This window comes from Triticum aestivum, chromosome 5D, assembly GCF_018294505.1.
Source record: "Triticum aestivum cultivar Chinese Spring chromosome 5D, IWGSC CS RefSeq v2.1, whole genome shotgun sequence".
Classification (NCBI taxonomy): Eukaryota; Viridiplantae; Streptophyta; class Magnoliopsida; order Poales; family Poaceae; genus Triticum; species Triticum aestivum.
Genome location: NC_057808.1, coordinates 421,404,915 through 421,428,176, shown reverse-complemented (window position 1 = coordinate 421,428,176; position 23,262 = coordinate 421,404,915). Strand labels below are relative to the sequence as shown.

Sequence of the window (23,262 nt, the reverse complement as noted above, 5' to 3'; positions counted from 1 at the left end):
GGGGTAGGGCGCGCCTCCCTGCCTCGTGGCTTCCTCGAAGCTTCCCTGACGTCTACTCCAAGTCTCCTGGATTGCTTCCGTTCCAAAAATAACTCTCCCGAAGGTTTCATTCCATTTGGACTCCGTTTGATATTCCTTTTCTTCGAAGCACTGAAATAGGCAAGAAAACAGCAATTTGGGCTGGGCCTCCGGTTAATAGGTTAGTCCCGAAAACTAATATAGAAGTGTTTAGTAAAGCCCATAAACATCCAAAACAGATAATATAATAGCATGAATACTTCATAAATTATAGATACGTTGGAGACGTATCACGTCCTCAGAGCCTCGAGGAGGAAGGCAGCGCAGAAGTCCGGCAATTGATGGGCAAGATGAGGACACTTGCCCAGTCCGGATTATCAATAATCGAGGTGATGGCAACTTCCATCGTGCGAGGTGTTCAGCCGCTCCAATTCAGGGGGCTCCCCATGTGGCACTACAATGGGGAAGATGACGCCTCATGCTGCGGATGAAAGGGTCCAGATTCCCTCACTGCCCTGGCCACCATACTGGTCGATCTGTATAAAGGGGAGAAAGAGGAATTCACTCGTCTTATGCGTCGAGAGGGATTTTCCATGTACAATCTTCCTGGCTGGGTGAGTTTTAGTCCCACCACTTTATTCAATCCTCTCCCTTAGTCATGTTTAACTGACATTAACCCGTCTGTTAATAGGAATGGCGGAGGGTTACCGCGGGGATCCTTAGCCCCGCTCCACAGCCGGAGAACCATAACCGGGACCTCGATCCCGGATTCAAAGAAGATCCGGAGATATTTGTAGAGCTCAAAGAGGGAGTCTTCTACCAGGCGAGCTATGATGGCACAGAAGTGGCCATCATGGCCGATTATCCCGGCCTCCTTCCTACCTCATACGTAAGTAACCAGGAGATATTTCCTCCGAAGGAACTTCCTCATTATGCCTCACCCGCTGAGGGAGTCCTGGACTAAGGGGTCCTCGGGCGTCTGGCATGTTAGCCATGGGCCGGACTGATGGGCCGTGAAGATACAAAGACCGAAGACTGCACCCATGTCCGGATAGGACTCTCCTTGGCGTGGAAGGAAAGCTTGGCGACTGGATATATAGATTTCTTTCTCTGTAACCGACCTTGGGTAACCCTAGATCTCCCCGGTGTCTATATAAACTGGAGGACTTAGTCCGAAAAGGGGAGATATTCATTACCTTAGTCATACAGGCTAGACTTCTAGGGTTTAGCCATTACGATCTCGTGGTAGATCAACTCTTGTAATACTCATATTCATCAAGATCAATCAAGCAGGAAGTAGGGTATTACCTACATAGAGAGGGCCCGAACCTAGGTAAACATCGCGTCCCCTGTCTCCTGTTACCATCGACCTTAGACGCACAGTTCGGAACCCCCTACCCAAGATCCGCCGGTTTTGACACCGACACCCGCCGCACTATCTTGTGCTCCAAAGGGGAGGCGCTCGATGCGTCATATTGCACCAGAGGCATCTTAGAAGAGAACGGCACCTGCGCCGGGCGGGTCTTCAAAGAGAAAGGCAAACGACAACACGGCTGAACCTTCATCAAAGAGGTATGGCTTTGAATATGCCCTGTAACAGTCAGATCAAACCATGACATTGTCGGCTGTGCTTTATTAGGAAGAGCGTTCGTCGGACCGTGTCCGAGGGGCCTGCCGGTCGCACCCCCACCAATCAGGTTCCAAACCCTGCTTCTAGGGCGGGGGCAGACACGGGAATAACGCCGGATTATCCTCCTTCAGAGGATTCGGATAATGTGTCCGTCACGAACTCTAAAGTAGAGACTGCCATGCATCATCAGCGCCGGAGGGCCGCACTTCGCCACCCCGACTTTAATAAAGAGGCATTTGACGCCTTCAGCTCGGCTGATGCGTACATCCGAGCTGCTCGGGATGGGCTTACCAGAGCCACTGACCAGTATTTGAAAGATATGTGGGTAAGTACGCATTGTATAGATCTGGTAATCATGTACCAGTAGCCCCCGAGACTTAAAAAAGTTGAAACAACTGATTTAAGGATCGTTGTATAATCAGGTACTCAACGAGAAGAACAACATGCTGTCTCAAGAGCTGGAAGAGTACCGGACTCAGCTAGCTGTTGCTACCGCCGAACTGGAGAAGTCCAAGGAGGCTCCGGCCGGTAATGTTCCCCTCCATCCATAAAAAGTATAATCATGTACCAGTAATGTTAATACTGTTACGTTTCTGATGACAGGATCAACAGATCAACTGAACGAGGAACTGAAGGTCGCGCGGGTAGGTAAACAACAGGCCGAAAGGCAACTGGCCGCAGACGAACGTGTATTGACACGGGTCAGAGATGATAAGAACAAGTTGCAGGATTCCAACACCCTGCTAGGCGAAGAGCTAAATGATGTACGAGCCCAGCTAGCGGACGCCGTAAAGGAAAATAGGAGGCTACTAGGCGGCATATTCAGTATGCTTTTGAATTTACCTCCATGTAATTCAACAAAGAAATGAGCTGACAGATTTATGTCTGCAGGTATGCTGACTGGCCGGCCCGAAGAGGAAGTGTCCGGATCTCAAGGCGATCTGCTGCAAGAGCTGTCGCAGGTGCACGAGCGAGCTCGGCAAGCAATGCGGAGCATTGCCAAGGCTTTGTGGCCATCCGCCTCCCCTCCAGGAAGTATGGAGGAGCTTGTGAAGCTATTCCAAGGAGCTCGGCGGCGCTTTCGATTATGGAAAATATCGGCCTGCCGAGAAGGTGCGCGAGAGGCCTGGGCCATGGTTAAAACATGGTACACCAAGCTTGATCCGAATCATATGGCCCGGGTTGGACCTCGGGGGTCAGATGGACAAGAAATTCCAGTTAGTTTGGTATATGACCAAGTAAAGATAGCCGCCAAGTTTTCCCAACAGGATTGTAAGCTAGACAGCCTATTAGACGGCATAGAGGAAGAAGTTTTGAGTCCAAGTGACTATGTACTTCAATTGACAAATTTGTCCCTAGCCGGATTGTAAAACGATTGTCATGGCAGACCTTTTCGCTTCAACCTCGGGACCCGAAGGTGCGGAGTGTTTCCGAATACCGGATCAACAATATAGACCGGGGTATGCGTGGAAACCAGGCGTAGGGGTCATAGTTGCTTGAACAGACAAGTTGTATCCGACTAGCTATGTTATATTACATGTTGATTGTAAGAAACATCTTCCAGGGAGAATAGTTCTGTGATTGAAAAATCGCAGTATACGTAACATCTGGGGGTTTATAATGTAATTAGGGTATAACGTCTTTAGTCCGCCGACTGAATATTCCCTTAAGAACGCTAGCTTTCGGCTTCACCCAGTCTAAGGTACACATCCGGATGACCCGGCTGTAACAATCACAGAGGTGCTCCCTTTATGCCCTAGCCGAACAAACGGGAACATAGGGCCTAAGCACAGGAGCCAGGCAACCCAGCTTGGCCAAAACTTAAGTCATAACGGTGCATATAATGGCGAAGAAAAGGTACATATGAGAAAAGGACACATATGTCGTGAGCTTGATGCTCGGAAAATAATAATAAGCTTCTGTTAAAGAAGCCCCCAGGTATTATGAGCATATACATTTAAGGATGTGTACGTCATGCGGTTTGGCCGCACAAGGGCTATAGAGCAAAATTAAAGAGAGAGAGAGAGAGAAAATAGAAACAAAGGGAGAAGAAGACGAACAAAGAGTACGACTCTAGGCGTAGAATCTTCAGAGTCTGGTGGCATTCCACGGGTTCGGCTCTAAGCGATTGTCCGATGCATCACGCAGGCGGTACGCTCCTCCAGTGAGAACTTCATCTATGATGAAGGGACCCTCCCACTTGGGCTTGAGTTTGTCCTTTTTCTTTGCTGGCAAGCGTAGAACGAGTTCACCAATATTATAAGTCTTGGCCCACACTTCTCTGCTTTGGTATCTGCGAGCCTGTTGCTGGTAGAATGCAGAACGGGCTTTTGCAACGTCGCGCTCCTCCTCCAGGGCATCTAGACTGTCCTGCCGATCAAACTCGGCCTCTCTCTCTTCATACATGCGCACTCTAGGTGAGTCATGAATGATGTCGCAGGGCAAAACGGCCTTTGCGCCGTACACCATGAAGAATGGTATGTATCCGGTAGTGCGATTGGGCGTGGTCCGCAGCCCCCAGAGTGCAGATTCGAGCTCCTCAACCCAGTGCTTCTCTGATTCTTTCAAAGACCGCACTAGTCTAGGCTTAATGCCGCTCCTGATAAGACCATTAGCTCGTTCGACTTGACCATTTGTTTGTGGGTGATAGATGGAGGCGTAATCGAGTTTAATGCCCAGATTAGCACACCAGGTTTTCACTTCATCGGCCGTAAAATTGGAGCCGTTATCGGTGATGATGCTATGTGGGACACCATAACGGTGCACGACACCGGATATAAAGTCTATCACTGGTCCGGCTTCGTCCGTTTTAACTGGTTTGGCCTCTATCCACTTGGTGAATTTATCTACCATAACAAGCATATATTTTTTCTTATGGCTTCCTCCTTTAAGGTGTCCGAACATATCCAGCCCCCAGATCGCGAAAGGCCAAGTAATGGGGATTGTTTGTAGAGCGGTAGGCGGCATATGGCTTTGGTTGGCAAAAAGCTGGCATTCGACACAATGTTGGACAAGTCATGTGCATCTGCTCGGGCCGTCGGCCAAAAGAAACCTGTACGGAAGGCTTTACATACAAGGGACCGAGCCGCCGCATGGTGACTGCTACCTCTTGAGCACTGCGTTGGTTTTCCCTTGAAGAGGAAAGGGTGATGCAGTAAAGTAGCGTAACTATTTCCCTCAGTTTTTGAGAACCAAAGTATCATTCCAGTAGGAGATCACGCACGAGTCCCTCACACCTACACAAACAAATAAGAACCTCGCAACCAAGGCGATAAAGGGATTGGCAATCCCTCAACGGTCACTTACGAGAGTGAGATCTGATAGATATGATAAGATAATATTTTTGGTATTTTTATGATAAAGATGCAAAGTAAAATAAAAGGAAATAAAAATAACTAAGTGTTGGAATATTAATATGATGGAAAATAGACCCGGGGGCCATAGGTTTCACTAGTGGCTTCTCTCAAGAGCATAAGTATAACGGTGGGTGAACAAATTACTGTTGAGAAATTGATAGAATTGAGCATAGTTATGAGAATATCTAGGTATGATCATGTATATAGGCATCACGTCCGCGACAAGTAGACCGAAACGATTCTGCATCTACTACTATTACTCCACACATCGACCGCTATCCAGCATGCATCTAGAGTATTAAGTTCATAAGAACAGAGTAATGCTTTAAGTAAGATGACATGATGTAGAGGGATAAACTCATGCAATATGATATAAACCCCATCTTTTTATCCTCGATGGCAACAATACAATACGTGCCTTGCTGCCCCTGCTGTCACTGGGAAAGGACACCGCAAGATTGAACCCAAAGCTAAGCACTTCTCCCATTGCAAGAAAGATCAATCTAGTAGGCCAAACCAAACTGATAATTCGAAGAGACTTGCAAAGATAACCAATCATACATAAAAGAATTCAGAGGAGATCCAAATATTGTTCATAGATAAACTTGATCATAAACCCACAATTCATCGGTCTCAACAAACACACCGCAAAAGAAGATTACATCGAATAGATCTCCACGAGAATTGTGGAGAACTTTGTATTGCGATCCAAAGAGAGAGAAGAAGCCATCTAGCTAATAACTATGGACCCAAAGGTCTGAGGTAAACTACTCACACATCATTGGAGAGGCTATGGTGTTGATGTAGAAGCCCTCCGTGATCAATGCCCCCTTTGGCGGAGCGCCGGAAAAGGCCCCAAGATGGGATCTCACGGGTACAGAAGGTTGCAGCGGTGGAATTAGGTTTTTTGCTCCGTATATGATAGTTTGGGGGTACGTAGGTATATATAGGAGGAAGAAGTACGTCGGTGGAGCAACGTGGGCCCCACGAGGGTGGAGGGCGCGCCTGGGGGGTAGGCGCGCCCCCTGCCTCGTGCTCTCCTGGTTGATTTCTTGACGTGGACTCCAAGTCCTCTGGATCACGTTTGTTCCGAAAATCACGTTCCCGAAGGTTTCATTCCATTTGGTCTCCGTTTGATATTCTTTTTCTGCGAAACACTGAAATAGGCAAAAAAACAGCAATTCGGGCTGGGCCTCCGGTTAATAGGTTAGTCCCAAAAATAATATAAAATTGTATAATAAAGCCCATTAATCATCCAAAACAGAATATAATATAGCATGGAACAATAAAAATTATAGATACGTTGGAGACGCATCAAGCATCCCCAAGCTTAATTCCTGCTCGTCCTCGAGTAGGTAAATGATAAAAATAGAATTTTTGATGTGGAATCCTACCTAACATATTTATCAATGTAATCTTCTTTATTGTGGTAAGAATATTCAGATCCATAAGATTCAAAACAAAAGTTTAATATTGACATGAAAACAATAATATTTCAAGCATACTAACAAAGCAATCATGTCTTCTCAAAATAACATGGCCAAAGCAAGTTATCCCTACAAAATCATATAGTCTGGCTATGACACCGGCGAAAAGTGCGCTATATTAGAGAGGCTAGCAATGGTGGAAGGAAGAGAGTGCGTATAATCCATGGACTCAACATTAGTCATAAAGAACTCACATACTTATTGCAAAAATCTACAAGTTATCAAAGCAAAGTATTACGCGCATGCTCCAAGGGGGATAGATTTGTAGGAAAAGACCATCGCTCGTCCCCGACCGCCACTCATAAGGAAGACAATCAATAAATAAATCATGCTCCGACTTCATCACATAACGGTTCACCATACGTGCATGCTACGGGAATCACAAACTTTAACACAAGTATTCCTCAAATCCACAACTACTCAACTAGCATGACTCTAATATCACCATCTTCATATCTCAAAACAATTATCAAGCATCAAACTTCTCATAGTATTCAACACACTCATAAGGAAATTTTTACTAATCTTGGATGCCTATTACTTTAGGACTAATTTCTCAATTTAAGCAAATTACCATGCTGTTTTGTAGGACTCTCAAAATAATATAAGTGAAGCACGAGAGAACAATAGTTTCTATAAAACAAATCCACCACCGTGCTCTAAAAGATATAAGTAAAGCACTAGAGCAAAAACTATATAGCTCAAAAGATATAAGTGAAGCACATAGAGTATTCTAATAAATTCCGAATCATGTGTGTGTCTCTCAAAAGGTGTGTACAGCAAGGATGATTGTGGTAAACTAAAAAGCAAAGACTCAAATCATACAAGACGCTCCAAGCAAAACACTTATCATGTGGTGAATAAAAATATAGCTCCAAGTAAAGTTACAGATGGACAAAGACGAAAGAGGGGATGCCTTCCGGGGCATCCCCAAGCTTTGGCTTTTTGGTGTCCTTAGATAATCTTGGGGTGCCATGGGCATCCCCAAGCTTAGGCTCTTCCCACTCCTTGTTCCATAATCCATCAAATCTTTTACCCAAAACTTGAAAACTTCACAACACAAAACTTAACAGAAAATCTCGTGAGCTCCGTTAGTGAAAGAAAACAAAACACCACTTCAAGGTACTGTAATGAACTCATTATTTATTTATATTGGTGTTAAACCTACTGTATTCCAACTTCTATATGGTTTATAAACTATTTTATTAGCCATAGATTCATCAAAATAAGCAAACAACACACAAAAACAGAATCTGTCAAAAACAGAACAGTCTGTAGTAATCTGTAACTAACGCAAACTTCTGGAACTCAAAACAATCTACCAAAATAGGACGACCTAGAAAATTTGTTTATCGATCTGGTCAAATTGGAATCAGTATTTTATCACGTTCTGGTGATTTTTAACAATTGTTTTCGTGAACAGAAAGTTTCTGGAATTTTCAGCAAGATCAAATAACTATCATCCAAGAAGATCCTATAGGTTTAAATTGGCACAAACACTAATTAAAACATAAAAACAAGTCTAACCAGAGGCTAGATCAAATATTCCTAAACAGAAGCAAAAAAAACAAAAAACAAATTGGGTTGCCTCCCAACAAGCGCTATCATTTAACGCCCCTAGCTGGGCATAAAAGTAAGGATAGATCTAGGTATTGCCATCTTTGATAGGCAATCCATAAGTGGCTCTCATAATAGATTCATATGGTAATTTAATTTTTCTTTCTAGGGAAGTGTTCCAAGCCTTTCCTTAACGGAAATTGGAGTCTAATATTCCCTTCCTTCATATCAATAATTGCACCAATCGTTCTAAGGAAAGGTCTACCAAGAATAATAGGACATGAAGGATTGCAATCTATATCAAGAACAATAAAATCTACGTGCACATATTCCTATTTGCAACAATAAGAACATCATTAATTCTTCCCATAGGTTTTTTAATAGTGGAATCCGCAAGGTGTAAGTTTAAAGAGCAATCATCAAATTCGCGGAAACCTAACAAATCACACAAAGTATTTGGAATCGTGGAAACACTAGCACCCAAATCACACAAAGCATAGCATTCATGATCTTTAATTTTAATTTTAATAGTAGGTTCCCACTCATCATAAAGTTTTCTAGGGATAGAAACTTCCAACTCAAGTTTTTCTTCATAAGATTGCATCAAAGCATCGACGATATGTTTAGTAAAAGCTTTATTTTGGCTATAAGCATGAGGAGAATTTAGCACGGATTGCAACAAGGAAATACAATCTATCAAAGAGCAATTATCATAATTAAATTCCTTGAAATCCAAAATAGTGGGTTCATTAATATCTAGAGTTTTGATCTCTTCAATCTCACTTTTACCAATTTTTGCATCAAGATCTAAAGACTCCGAATTTTTGGAACGCCTTCTAGGTAAAGGTGGCTCATATTCAGTCCCATAATTATCAAGATTCATATTGCAAAACAAAGATTTAATAGGAGACACATCAATAACTTTTAGATCTTCATCTTTATTTTCATAGAAACTAGAAGAACACGCTTTCACAAAGCAATCTTTCTTAGCACGCATCCTAGCGGTTCTTTCTTTGCACTCATCAATGGAAATTCACATGGCTTTGAGAGACTTATTGATATCATGCTTAGGTGGAATAGATCTAAGTTTCAAAGAATCAACATCAAGAGAAATTCTATCAACGTTCCTAGCCAATTCATCAACCTTGAGCAATTTTTCTTCAAGCAAAGCATTGAAATTCTTTTGTGAATTCATAAAATCCTTAACACTAGTCTCAAATTCAGAGGGCATCTTATTAAAATTTCCATAATAATTGTTGTAGGAATTACCATAATTATTAGAGGAATTACTAGGGTACGGCCTAGGATTAAAGTTTCCTCTATACGCGTTGTTACCAAAATTATTCCTACCAACAAAATTCACATCCATAGATTCGTTATTATTCTCAATCAAAGTAGACAAAGGCATATCATTAGGATCAGAAGAAACACTTTTAGTAGCAAATAATTTCATAAGTTCATCCATCTTTCCACTCAAAGCATTAATTTCTTCTATCGCATGCACTTTTTTATTAGTAGATCTTTTTGTGTGCCATTGAGAATAATTAACCATAATATTATCTAGGAGTTTAGTAGCTTCTCCTAAAGTGATTTCCATAAAAGTGCCTCCCGCAGCCAAATCTAAAAGATTTCTAGAAGCAAAATTCAATCCGGCATAAAAATTTTGTATAATCATCCAAAGATTCAAACCATGTGTCGGGCAATTACGTATCATTAATTTCATCCTCTCCCGAGCTTGTGCAACATGTTCATGATCAAGTTGCTTAAAATTCATAATATCGTTTCTAAGAGAGATGATTTTAGCGAGAGGAAAATACTTAGAGATAAAAGCATCTTTGCACTTATTCCATGAATCAATACTATTTTTAGGCAAAGACGAAAACCAAACTTTAGCACGATCTCTAAGCGAAAAAGGAAATAGCTTCAATTTAACAATATCATTGTCCACATATTTCTTCTTTCGCATATCACACAAATTAATGACGCTATTTAGATGGGTAGCGGCATCTTCACTAGGAAGGTCGGCGAATTGATCTTTCATGACAAGATTCAACAAGGCAACATTAATTTCGCAAGATTCAGCATCGGTAAGAGGAGCAATCGGAGTGCTAAGAAAATCATTGTTGTTGGTATTGGCAAAGTCACACAATTTAGTATTATCTTGAGCCGTCGTGACAAGCAAGCAATCCAACACACGAGCAAACAAGAAGCAAGCGAAAAAGAGGCGAACGGAAAAGAGAGGGCGAATAAAACGGCAAGGGTGAAGTGGGGGAGAGGAAAACGAGAGGCAAATGGCAAATAATGTAATGTGAGGGATAAGAGTTTGTGATGGGTACTTGGTATGTCTTGACTTGACTTGACTTGGCGTGAATCTCCCCGGCAACGGCGCCAGAAATCCTTCTTGCTACCTCTTGAGCACTGCGTTGGTTTTCCCTTGAAGAGGAAAGGGTGATGCAGTAAAGTAGCGTAAGTATTTCCCTCAGTTTTTGAGAACCAAGGTATCAATCCAGTAGGAGATCACGCACGAGTCCCTCACACCTACACAAACAAATAAGAACCTCGCAACCAACGCGATAAAGGGGTTGTCAATCCCTCAACGGTCACTTACGAGAGTGAGATCCGATAGATATGATAAGATAATATTTTTGGTATTTTTATGATAAAGATGCAAAGTAAAATAAAAGGCAATAAAAATAACTAAGTGTTGGAATATTAATATGATGGAAAATAGACCCGGGGGCCATAGGTTTCACTAGTGGCTTCTCTCAAGAGCATAAGTATTACGGTGGGTGAACAAATTACTGTTGAGAAATTGATAGAATTGAGCATAGTTATGAGAATATCTAGGTATGATCATGTATATAGGCATCACGTCCGCGACAAGTAGACCGAAACGATTCTACATCTACTACTATTACTCCACACATCGACCGCTATCCAGCATGCATCTAGAGTATTAAGTTCATAAGAACAGAGTAATGCTTTAAGTAAGATGACATGATGTAGAGGGACAAACTCATGCAATATGATATAAACCCCATCTTTTTATCCTCGATGGCAACAATACAATACGTGCCTTGCTGCCCCTGCTGTCACTGGGAAAGGACACCGCAAGATTGAACCCAAAGCTAAGCACTTCTCCCATTGCAAGAAAGATCAATCTAGTAGGCCAAATTAAACTGATAATTCGAAGAGACTTGCAAGATAACCAATCATACATAAAAGAATTTAGAGGAGATCCAAATATTGTTCATAGATAAACTTGATCATAAACCCACAATTCATCGGTCTCAACAAACACACCGCAAAAGAAGATTACATCGAATAGATCTCCACGAGAATCGTGGAGAACTTTGTATTGAGATCCAAAGAGAGAGAAGAAGCCATCTAGCTAATAACTATGGACCCGAAGGTCTGAGGTAAACTACTCACACATCATCGGAGAGGCTATGGTGTTGATGTAGAAGCCCTCCGTGATCAATGCCCCCTCTGGCGGAGCGCTGGAAAAGGCCCCAAGATGGGATCTCACGGGTACAGAAGGTTGCGGCGGTGGAATTAGGTTTTTTGCTCCATATCTGATAGTTCGGGGGTACGTAGGTATATATAGGAGGAAGAAGTACGTCGGTGGAGCAACATGGGCCCCACGAGGGTGGAGGGCGCGCCTGGGGGGTTGGCGCGCCCCTGCCTCCTGCTCTCCTGGTTGATTTCTTGACGTGGACTCCAAGTCCTCTGGATCACGTTTGTTCCGAAAATCACGTTCCCGAAGGTTTCATTCCGTTTGGACTCTGTTTGATATTCTTTTTCCGCGAAACATTGAAATAGGTTAAAAAACAGCAATTCGGGCTAGGCCTCCGGTTAATAGGTTAGTCCCAAAAATAATATAAAAGTGTATAATAAAGCCCGTTAATCATCCAAAACAGAATATAATATAGCATGGAACAATAAAAAATTATAGATACGTTGGAGACGTATTAGTGACCGCCGAGACTAGCATGGATTTCGGCCAGAAGCTGACGTCCCTCTTCTTCGGAGATACATCTTTGAAGGACTCCGGTAGCGCTTTTTTTGTAGAGCTCTCCGTCATGGACCTTGTAGGCTTTCGAGCGCCGAACAATGCAGCGAGCCTCATTCTGATCCTCAGGGAGCTCTCGCCTATTAAAGTAGGCCAAGAAGGGTTCGGTCCATGGGGCAATTACTGCCATTATTAGATGGGCCGATGGTGTTATTTTGGTGGCTGAGCCTCCAATGATATCGGTATTGTGTTCGGAATCTGGGGGTATAATCGGATCTGGACTGTTGTTGCCGCTCTCACCCTGCCATACCACGGATGGCTTGAAGAGCCTTTCCAGAAAGATGTTAGGCGAGACGGGGTCGAGCTTAGCACCAATGCGAGCAAGAACATCCACCGCTTGATTACTTTCTCGAGCTACGTGATGAAACTCGAGTCCCTCGAACCGAGCTGATATTTTGAGTATGGTGTTATGATAGGCCACCATCTTCGGATCTGTGGCTTCGAAGTCTCCATTTATTTGGGATATTGTGAGATTTGAATCCCCGCGCACCTCCAGGCATTGTATGCCCATGGAGGCAGCCATCCGAAGACCATGCAATAAGGCCTCGTATTCGGCTGCATTGTTGGAGTCTGTGTATAATATTTGGAGAACGTACTGGACTGTGTCTCCGGTGGGGGACGTTAGGACAACACCCGCTCCTAAGCCAGCCAGCATTTTAGATCCATCGAAATGCATGACCCAGTTGGAATATGTACCATACTCTTTAGGGAGTTCGGCCTCTGTCCATTCAGCGATGAAGTCGGCCAATACTTGGGATTTAATGGCTCGGCGTGATTTGTATGTTATGTCGAATGGCAGGAGCTCAATGGCCCATTTGGCTATCCGGCTCGTAGCGTCGTGGTTGTTTATTATGTCATTGAGTGGTACTTCGGAAGCCACCGTGATCGAACACTCTTGGAAGTAGTGTCGTAGCTTCCGGGACGATGCCATGAAGACCGCATATGCTATTTTTGGTAATGAGGGTACCGGGATTTGCATGGTGTGAGGACAGTGGATACGTAGTACACCGGTTTCTGAAGCGGGAATTCGTGTCCGTCCTCCTCTCGCTCAACGACGAGCACTGCGCTCACCACCTGGTGTGTTGCAGAGATGTATAATAACATCGGTTCGCCGATGTTCGGCGCGGCCAGGATTGGGTTGCTCGCTAGAAGAGCCTTTATTTCTTCCAGTCCGGCCGTTGCCGCGTCCGTCCAGTCGAAGTGGTCGGTGCGTCGGAGAAGGCGATAAAGTAGCAATGCTTTTTCTCCTATTCTGGAGATAAAGCGGCTTAAAGCTGCCACGCATCCGGCTAGTTTTTGGACCTGTTTAAGGTCTGTTGGTGTAGCCAATTGTGACAAAGCTCTGATTTTGGCTGGATTTTCCTTGATTCCTCTATTGGAAACAATGAAGCCCAGCAGTTTTCCAGCGGGAACGCCGAAAACACACTTTTCCGGATTGAGCTTGATGTCATATGTACGGAGGTTGTCGAATGTGAGTGGCAAGTCATCTATTAATGACTCGACGTGCCTAGTCTTGATGACGACGTCATCCACATATGCTTCAATTGTCTTGCCGATTTGTTTCTCCAGGCATGTTTGAATCATGCGTTGGTAGGTGGCGCCGGCGTTTTTAAGCCCAAAGGGCATAGTGTTGAAGCAGAAAGGCCCGTATGGGGTAACGAATGACGTTGCGGCTTGGTCAGACTCCTTCATTTTGATTTGATGGTATCCGGAGTATGCGTCGAGGAAACACAGTGAGTCGTGTCTCAATAATCTGATCGATGCGGGGGAGGGGGAAGGGATCCTTGGGGCAGGCCTTGTTGAGGTCTTTGAAATCGACGCATAGGCGCCAGGATTTATCCTTCTTTGGCACCATCACCAGGTTTGCTAGCCAGTCCGGGTGTTTTATTTCTCTGATGAATCCGGCCTCGATTAGCTTGGCTAGCTCCTCCCCCATAGCTTGTCGTTTGGGTTCGAAAAAGCGCCGCAGTGTTTGCTTGACCGGCTTATATCCCTTCAATATGTTGAGGCTCTGTTCGGCCAATCTGCGTGGGATCCCTGGCATATCAGAAGGGTGCCAGGAGAATATATCCTAGTTCTCGCGCAGGAACGCTCGTAGTGCGGCGTCGACCGTTGGGTCCAGCTATGCCCCGATGGAAGCTGTCTTCTTGGGGTCCGTCGGGTGGACTTGAAATTTCACTATTTCGTCTGCTGGTTTGAAGGAGGTGGATTTGGGCCGCTTATCAAGGATTACATCGTCCCTATCCACCATGGAGCGTAGTGCGGTCAACTCTTCGGCCGCGAGGGCCTCGGACTGTGCCTCAAGGGCCAGGGATGCGGGTTTTTTTCGGCGTGGAGTGCTATGTCCGGATCACTAACGAGAGTGATAATACGGTTGGGCCCGGGCATCTTGAGCTTCATGTACCTGTAGGTATAGCTTGGAAGTGCATGAATGCATCTCGCCCCAACAGGGCGTGATATCACTGTTGAAAGAAGCCACCTGGAAGGTTATCTCTTCGGACCGATAGTTCTCCGGCGTGCCGAATACCACGTCGAGTGTAATTTTCCCTGCGCATCGCGCCTCCCGGCTGGGGATGATTCCTCAGAAGGTCGTATTACTTTGCTCGATGTGGCTTCTGTCTATTTCCATTTTATTGAGCGTGTCCTCATAGATGAGGTTTAGCCCGCTGCCGCCGTCCATGAGCACTTTAGTGAGCCGAAAGCCATCCACAATTGGATTAAGGACCAAGGCGGCTGGTGCCCGGACTGACCGGAATTTTGGTTCGTCACTGGCATTGAAAGTTATGGTCGTGTCGTTCCAGGGGTTTATTGTTGCGACTTGGCAGACTTCGGTGAGGTCGCGGAGTGCCCTCTTGCGCCAATTGTTTGAAGCGAAAGTCTCGAAGACCGTCAATACTCTGAGGTCGTCGTCCTCCGGGGGGCGTTGCTCTGAGGTGTTTTTGGTGAGGATATCCTCGCCGCTCTTGGCCAGCTGTCGGAGTATCCAACATGCTCTAAGGATGTGGGTTGGTACGGTATCCGATGTTGTGTGTATTTTGCATGGCCTATTGAGCCATACCTCCAGGAAAGTTCCGCGTCCCGTGATGGGCTTAGTTTTCTTCACTATGGGGTCGGGTGCCCCGTGAGGGTGCATCCTTTTTTCCCACCAGAGGGGTTGAGTGGAGATCAGTGGTTCCCAGCGAGTTGTTTGAGTTTTCCAGGCGCTTTCCATTGCGCAGTACTTCTATACTATGCTTGCCAAGTCAGCGAAGTGTAATACGCGACGGCGGTTGATGGCGTTGAGAATTCCTTCGTCCATCCAATTATTGCAGAATACTGAAATCGCATCCTCGTCGCGGCAATCTTTAATCTTGTCTTTGACAAGAAGGAATCTGGCCTAAAAGTGATGGATTGTTTCCTTGGACTGTTGTCGTACATACATGAGGTCGCATATATCCGGAGAACCGGAATTGCTTGTGGTGGGTGGGTGGCTTTAAATCCGAACCCTGACCCGATTTGGGGTTCGGAGTTTGAAAAACTTCCGATCTTATTAGTTCGGGCTTCGGGATGTTAAATGATTTTCCAGGCTCGACGCTCGATTCTAGTTTCGGAGGGCCGGGAGTGTCGTCCCGCAGACAGGTATCCGGCTCTTCAAGCTCGGAAATCCGAACATAACTCGTCTTCAGCATAGGGGAAGAGTTGTTGTTTTGCTCCTCCACGACCGCTATCTGATGGGTGATCGACGGAGATTTGATTTCTCTCTGATCGGGCTTAAGCCCAATATGATCATAGTCTGTAGTGACCCCCATGGCGGCGATGCGATACAGGAGTTCGTTTAAAGACGACAACTCTGTCGGATCCATCTGCTTGGAGTACTCAGAGTCAATACGGAGACGATTTTCGATGACCTGAGAAGTCATCATTGGCTTGACAGCCGAACGGGCGGCCATGGTAAAGCCGCCCAGCCGGAGGGTCTGGCCTGAAGCCAGGGCTCTTCCGGAGGTGATACTGTCCTTGATAACAAGGCGAGCCATCAATCCTGTCTTCGACGTCACAGCGGAACTCTCAATGAAAGCACCAATGTCGGTGTCAAAACCGGCGGATCTCGGGTAGGGGGTCCCGAACTGTGCGTCTAAGGTTGATGGTAACAGGAGACGGGGGACACGATGTTTACCCAGGTTCGGGCCCTCTTGATGGAGGTAATACCCTACTTCCTGCTTGATTGTTCTTGATGAATATGAGGATTACAAGAGTTGATCTACCACGAGATCGTAATAGCTAAACCCTAGAAGTCTAGCCTGTCTGATTATGATCGCCTCTACGGCCTAAACACTCCGGTTTATATAGACACCGTAGGGGCCTAGGGTTGTACAGAGTCGGTTTACATAGGAAGGAATCTTCATGTCCGGACGCCAAGCTTGCCATCTACGCAAAGGAGAGTCCCATCCGGACACGGGAGGAAGTCTTCTATCTTGTATCTTCATGGCCCAACTGTCCGGCCCACGTCACATAGGCCGGACGCCGAGGACCCCTTAATCCAGGACTCCCTCAGTTGCCGCATAAACACTTCTTCCTCAAGAACACCATGAAGAAACGCATTCTGAACATCTAACTGTCTTAAGCTCCACCCTCTGAAAATAGCAATAGACAGTACAAGTCTAATAGTAGCTACTTTAACAACAGGCTAAAAGTATCCTCATAGTCAATACCAAATCTTTGTTTAAAACCTCTTGCAACTAATCTAGCCTTGCACCTGTCTATGGTTCCATCTGATTTCCTTTTAATTTTGTAAACCCATTTGCAGTCAATCACATTCTTTCCCTTTTCTGGTGGTACTAGGTGCTAAGTTTTATTTTTCATGAGTGCTTGATATTCACTATCCATAGCCTCTTTCCATTCTTTATGATCAAGAGCATCATATAAATGTGTAGGCTCACCGGTACTAGTAAGAAACGCATGTTTACGGCTGTCGTACCTTATTGTACCATCTTTGTATTCTTTCGCCTTGAAAACACCAGTTTGCGACCTTGTAGTCCGTTGTGGAATTTCTGTTCCACAAGAGGGAACCGCAGTCCTGGCCACAGAAGATCTTGGGGATGCAGAAATTTCAGGAGAAGATTCATCTGCAGAAGATCCGGGCGCCACAGCAGATCCTGGACCCGCCGGCGCTGACGGCCCGTTATCTGGCACAGATGCCATTGGAGGACAAGAGACATGATGTTCAATGCCTATGTCACGGAAGAAGGAATTGAGCTTCACGTATTCACCTCCCCAGTCACTTTGGACTGTAAGAATTTTTCTGTCAAAGTGACGTTCAACAAATTTTTGAAATTCTTGGAAGACGGAATAAACTTCAGATTTGAATTCTAGCAGATATATCCAAGTGAATTTACTGTAGTCATCAATAAAGCTAACATAATACTTTTTTCTTCCAAAAGAATCTCTTGCATGACCCCATACATCACTAAAAATAAGTTCTAAAGGAGGATGAGACACACTATTTGATCGAGGATGGGGGAGTTGATGACTCTTTGCACATTGACAAGCATCACAAACAGACTCTTTATTTTCACTACCTGACAAAGGAAGATTGCCTTTATTAACTACTTGCTCAATTATGACTAGTGAAGGATGCCCTAATCTTTGATGCCATCTTGCCAGAGAGGGCTTGATGACGGAATAGACTTGACGACGATGTCAACTTCGACTAAATGCTCCTGATATGATGGGGTAGAGTCCGCCAATGCATCTACCGTGATGGAGGAGTTCCCTCGTTTCCCGATCCTTTATAAGAAAATATTCAGGATGAGTTTTAAAGAAGACATTGTTATCGGCTGTTAAGCGAGACATGGATGCAAGATTTTTATTGGCTTGTGGAACATGAAGAACATCTTTCAACAGAAGATCATGTTTGGAAATAGAGGAACTAATTGATGATTGACCAATGTGAGAAATTTTCATACCTCCACCGTTTGCGGCGGTGTTCACTTGATCGTTGCCCTAATATTTCTCTCGGAAGGAAAGCTTCTCAAGCTCGCTTGTGATGTCATCGATCGCCCCAGAGTCGGCGTACCACATGGTGTCTCCTTCTCCTCCTTGCTCCCTGAGTGCAGCCGCTGCATGGCGCTCATCGGGAACATAATTCTCATCATAACGATACCAACAATCCATGACCTCGTGCCCTAGCTTCTTACAAAGCTGACACCGAGGCCTACGGTTACGGCTGGAGGAGGACATGTTGTAGTAGTTGCTGCTGTTGGGGCGTGGGCCATTGTTATTGGCGCGCCCACGCCCACCACTGTTGCGGTCACGCCCCTGGTAACCACGGCCTCGGTTGCCACCGCCGCGGCCACGAGACACGTTGTTGACAGAAGACTGCCGGGTGTTCATACCTTGAAGGAGATTGATCCGAGCCTCGAAGCTTATCAACTGGCTATAGAGTTCCGGCCTGGAGACCGGCTCGACGCGGGTAGCGAGGGCCGTGACCACCGAGTTGTACTCGAGATCTAGACCCTTGAGGATGTAGGAGTTTACTTAGGGGGTGTTTGGTTCAGGGACTTTTTAGTCCCAGAGACTAGAAAAAGTCCCTAAAAAGTCCCTAGGAACCAAACGGGAGGGACTTTTTCTACAGGGACTAGAAAAAGACTCTACTAGAGAGTCTTTTTGATTAGTCCCTGGGACTAAAAAAAAGTCCTAGGACTTCTGAACCAAACACCCCCTTATGTATCCTTTAGAGGAGTACCGGTGGTGGCGATCTCATCTGCCAGACTCTTGATCTTGGCGAGGTAGTCCACCATGCTCGAGTTCCCCTTGTGAAGGTTGGCCAAGGCGATTCTGGTGTTGATCTCTTGCGCTTGGTTCTGGGCGGCGAAAGTGTCATGGATTGCTTTCCATATTTCGGCCGGTGTCTGCAGCGTTACAACCTGGGCAAGTACCTCACGAGAAAGAGAACTCATAAGGAATTTGAAAAATGTTCACGATTTCATATATGTGCATGAGTTCAAAAAATGTTCATGATTTTCAAAAACTGTTCACGATTTCACAAAAATGAGAGTGATAATGTATCTCAGTGATGCAGCAAAATGTGGTCATGGCCATTGGATATTATGATTTTTTTTCTCCCGTTGCAACGCACGGGCCGTTTTGCTAGTAATATTAATTCGTTTATATATTTGATCAAAGTTGAGATAGATGGATTGTAGTCCCTCCTATAGATCGCTACATGGGCCGCCCGATACTAGCCCGATTTGGTTCGGCCCGACTAGGCCCAGCACTATTAGGCCCGATGGCTTTTTCGTGCCGGGTCAAGCCGGCACTACATGCCGAACTGCTGGCCTAGGCCTGACACTATGGCATTTTTATCATGCCACCCTGACCCGCTAGCACAGCTGGCACTACGGCCAGGCACTACAAGGGATGGCTGGCTACCGACGGTCGTGGTGCCCCGGCGGCGGCGGTAGTCGAGCTTCCTTGTCGGCGTGGGGGAGGAGGGATCACGAAGGGGCGACGCTTGTGGAGGAGTGAGGGTGGCTCGCGGTGTGCCACTAAGGCGAGGAGGGGGCGGGAATACGAACCGTAAAAGAAAAACACCTATTAAACCAATCACAAGAATACCAGCTACGGTACCTATCAGTCAAAGAGGAATTCTTCCAGTATTATCGGCCGGCGGCGGGCGGTGTGTCGCGGGGGAGGGGAGGAGCAAGAAGAGCCGGCGCCTGGGGAGGACTGGGGGCATCTGGCGGCATGACGGGTGAGGAGGGGCGGCTAACGGCAGCCGGTGCACTTCCTTGCTGTCGCAGGGAGAAGAGCGGGGGAAGATGTGGCGGCGCCTGGGAAGGAGTGAGGGTGGCCGGTGACACGGCGCTAGGGTGAGGAGGGACGGGCGGCGGCACCATGCTTAGGGAGGACTGGAGGAGCGAGGACGGTGTTGTGGGCGGGGAGTAGCCGCCGCCGAGTGAGGGAGAGGTGGGGCAAATGAGAAGAGAACAGAGAGGCTTACTGGGTTATGGTTAGGGGAAAGCAGGCCTTTGAGGTCATCTCTTGTGGGAGATCTTCTTTAGTTTGCTATCGCACCTTTGAGCTCACCATGAGACTGGCTAGCTTGTTGCTTAGGCTCAGTTGTGTTGTTGCAGGGTCAGGGCCACAACCACAAGGCAAAAAGACGAAGAGCAAAGGAAAGCAGGAAGCCGTTATTTGTGTGCATCCCGTGGAGTGGCAGGAGGTTGGGGCCTTTCCTTGTCCTCCTCTCTCTCATTCGTGTTGTGTTTTCTCGGTTTGACAAATTTTCTCTCGTTTGAGAGTGTTATATTATGTTAAAACAAGACAAATTTTGCTCAACCAAAAGAAGGCAGCATGAATCTCAAAGCAACATCTCATGCATGGTAGAAAAACCACTCGCGTATTCCCTCCCCACCGCCCCACTCTCTACGCTATGTTGTATCAATGCTATATACCCTTCCCCGCAAAAAAAAAATGCTATTATACCCTTCCCTAAAATAAATGCTATATACCCTTCCATTCCCTTGGTTGCAAGGATGTGCATGCTCATGCTTAACAGGTAAAGTATGTACTACCTCCGTCTCAAAATATAAGACGTTTTTGCACTTCAATTTTGGGACAGCGGTAGTATTTTGCTACTGACCTTGAGAAACAACATCAACCTAGCTACAAGGGTTGTTTACTTTTGAAACTGTCACGTCTCTGTCCTAACTCGATTCTACAATAAGTTGCAGTAAATGAGCATCATCGACAGCAGCAGCAAAAATGAAAGCATTTGTGTTTTCCGCTGCTGAACGCAAAAGTGAAAGCATCTGTGCACCTATTCAGATCTCAGGCATCAGCGCTGCTCCATCTCCACAAACACAGGCTTCAGCAGTCAACACAACAGGAGTGGAATCATACCAGGAACATCAAGCTGCAATGAGGCTGCCATTTTCATCTCTAATAACAACTACAGTAGCCCCCTGGTTATCAGTTGCCTTGAACGCAGCATCAACATTCAGTTTAACGGCTACAGGGGCAGGAGGGTGCCATTTAGAGTTCATCTTTTGTCTCTCTTGATCCATGTTGTTTCTCTTTGAATGCAGTAGATCTGCAGCAACATCTCAAGCCCACCTGCATGCAGAGGTTAATTTCATTGGGACTTCGCCGTCGTGACAACCGTTCCATACTGTCCAACTGGACCACATCGCACATAATATAGCCCCACTATCTTCCTTTGAGCAGAACGCCGTATCCAGCAGGTCTCCACACCAGGTACTAGGATGGACTCTATGCATCTTGATCCTGTGCATCTTGATCTTGACTCCAACTGGTTGACAGCCTCTGTTTCCTCAACTATGAGCTCCACGCCTACTTTGCAGTTTGCGCACCTTGCAACCAAGTAGTATGGCACTATCTTTTCTGTCTGTTCTGGCTTCAAGTACAGAGATCTCACCTTTGCAAAACAAGTTGCTTTCTCCGGCAGTTGCGTTTTGACAGAAAATATGCCTTCTTGGTCCATGTTTTGCACTGTATCATTTTGTTTTCAGCAAGGCTGATTGTTTATATCATCACCAAAAATGAGAAACTACAAATTGATTGCTTCTTAAATCTCTGTCACCACACCACGCAACATCATCACAAGGTACTCCCCGAGATCGTGTTCGGGCAGCGCCCCCTTCCTTTCATCATTTGCAACAAAATCACCTCAACATAGTCCTCGTCATTACAAATACTGCTGATCACTGAACTCCATGTCTCAACATGTGGAGGCATCCCAAGATCAAGCATCCGACTCATCATCCTAGCAGCCTCCTCTACCTTTCCCACTGTGCAACACCCCTTGATCACCGAATGGAACACCGAAAAATGTGGTACAATCCCCTTACCCATCATATCTTCCAAGTATGTCTCTGCCTTGTCAAACAACCCACTCACGCACAACCCATTCACCACCGCTGCATACGACGCTGCATTCGGTATGCAGCCACTATCCGTCATATCACCGATCACCTTGCAGGCATCCAGTGGCCGCCCCTCACGGCACATTCCGACGATGACGGTGTTGTAGTGCACAATGTCAGGCGAGACCCCGCGGCCTCGCATGAGGCACAGCAATCGGTAGGCCTCGCGGAGCTGCTTCTTGCGGCAGAGGGCGTTGAGCACGGTGGTGTATGCCAGAGGATCGGCAGGGATGCCCCTGTGCAGCATTTCATCGAGCAGGGTAGTGGCAGTGCGGACCTGGCCGCGGCGGCAGAGCGACTGGGTAAGCATGCGGTAGGTGTGGGCGTCTGGCGACACGTGGAGGGAGCGCAGGCGGTGGAAGAGCGAGAGGGACACGGCGAGGTGGCCGGAGCGGGCGGCGGCCTCGATGAGCAGGTTGTGAGAGGCGAGGACGAGCGGCGCCGGCAGGGGGAGGCGCGAGGAGACGAGCCGGAGGAGGTGGAGCGCGGAGGGGAAGTAGGCGGCGGTGGAGGAGAGGGCGGAGAGGAGGCGGAGGAGAAGCTGCGGGTGGAGCGACAGGGGGCTGGGGCCGGCGACGAAGAGGGTGTTGAAGGTGGACAGGAAGAGGTGGGGCGGGCGGCGGAGGCGGAGGACGGAGAGGAGCAGCGGGAGGAGGAGCCGCGGGGAGGGCGGGGACGGGAGGCGGCGGAGCAGGGCGAGCGCGTGGGGGAGGTGGTCGCGGCGGCGGGAGAGGCCGAGGAGGAGCGCGTGGAGGGTGGCCGGGTGCGGCGTGGTGGTCGGGGAGGTGACGTTGACGAGCTCGAGCGCCAGGAGCGGGTCCGCCTGCGCGGTCACCAGCTTGTGCAGCCGCGCCGGCGAGATCGCCGGCGGCGACGGGGGCATCGGCGCCGCTACCATGTCGCCGATCTCAACGGGCAGCGGGGGGGGCGGCGAGATGGAGCGAAGAACCGGGCTGCTGCGGAAGTCAGTTGCCATTATATCTGGCCATGGGCCGGGCCTGAAAAAGCCCATGGCAGAAAACTGAGGCCCAGGCCCTCCCATCGGACCTACTTTTCAAGCCCAAGCCCGGCCCATCTGGTAAAAGCCCTGAAAAGCCTTTAGGGCTTAGGGCTTAGGGCCGGGCCTCTTCCTTAAAATGCCAATATGCCAAGCCCAAGCCCGTGCAGGCCCTGCTGGTGGGCTCATAACTCAGGCCCAAGCCCGGCCCACGGGCAAGCC

The 23,262-nt window shown here is 46.8% G+C and overlaps 1 protein-coding gene across 1 annotated transcript; it reads right to left on the bottom strand.

Moving 5' to 3' along the window:
* Positions 1-20,662: 20,662 nt before the first annotated feature.
* LOC123122303 (pentatricopeptide repeat-containing protein At4g01400, mitochondrial) lies at positions 20,663-22,996 on the bottom strand. The gene has a single exon (XM_044542484.1). The coding sequence runs from the start codon at positions 22,939-22,941 to the stop codon at positions 21,718-21,720; it is 1,224 nt and encodes a 407-aa protein (XP_044398419.1). The 5' UTR covers positions 22,942-22,996; the 3' UTR covers positions 20,663-21,717.
* Positions 22,997-23,262: the final 266 nt, after the last annotated feature.

Excerpts from the sequence above, each read along its gene's own strand:
- LOC123122303 (XM_044542484.1), bottom strand. The coding sequence starts at position 22,941 with ATGGTAGCGGCGCCGATGCCCCCGTCGCCGCCGGCGATCTCGCCGGCG.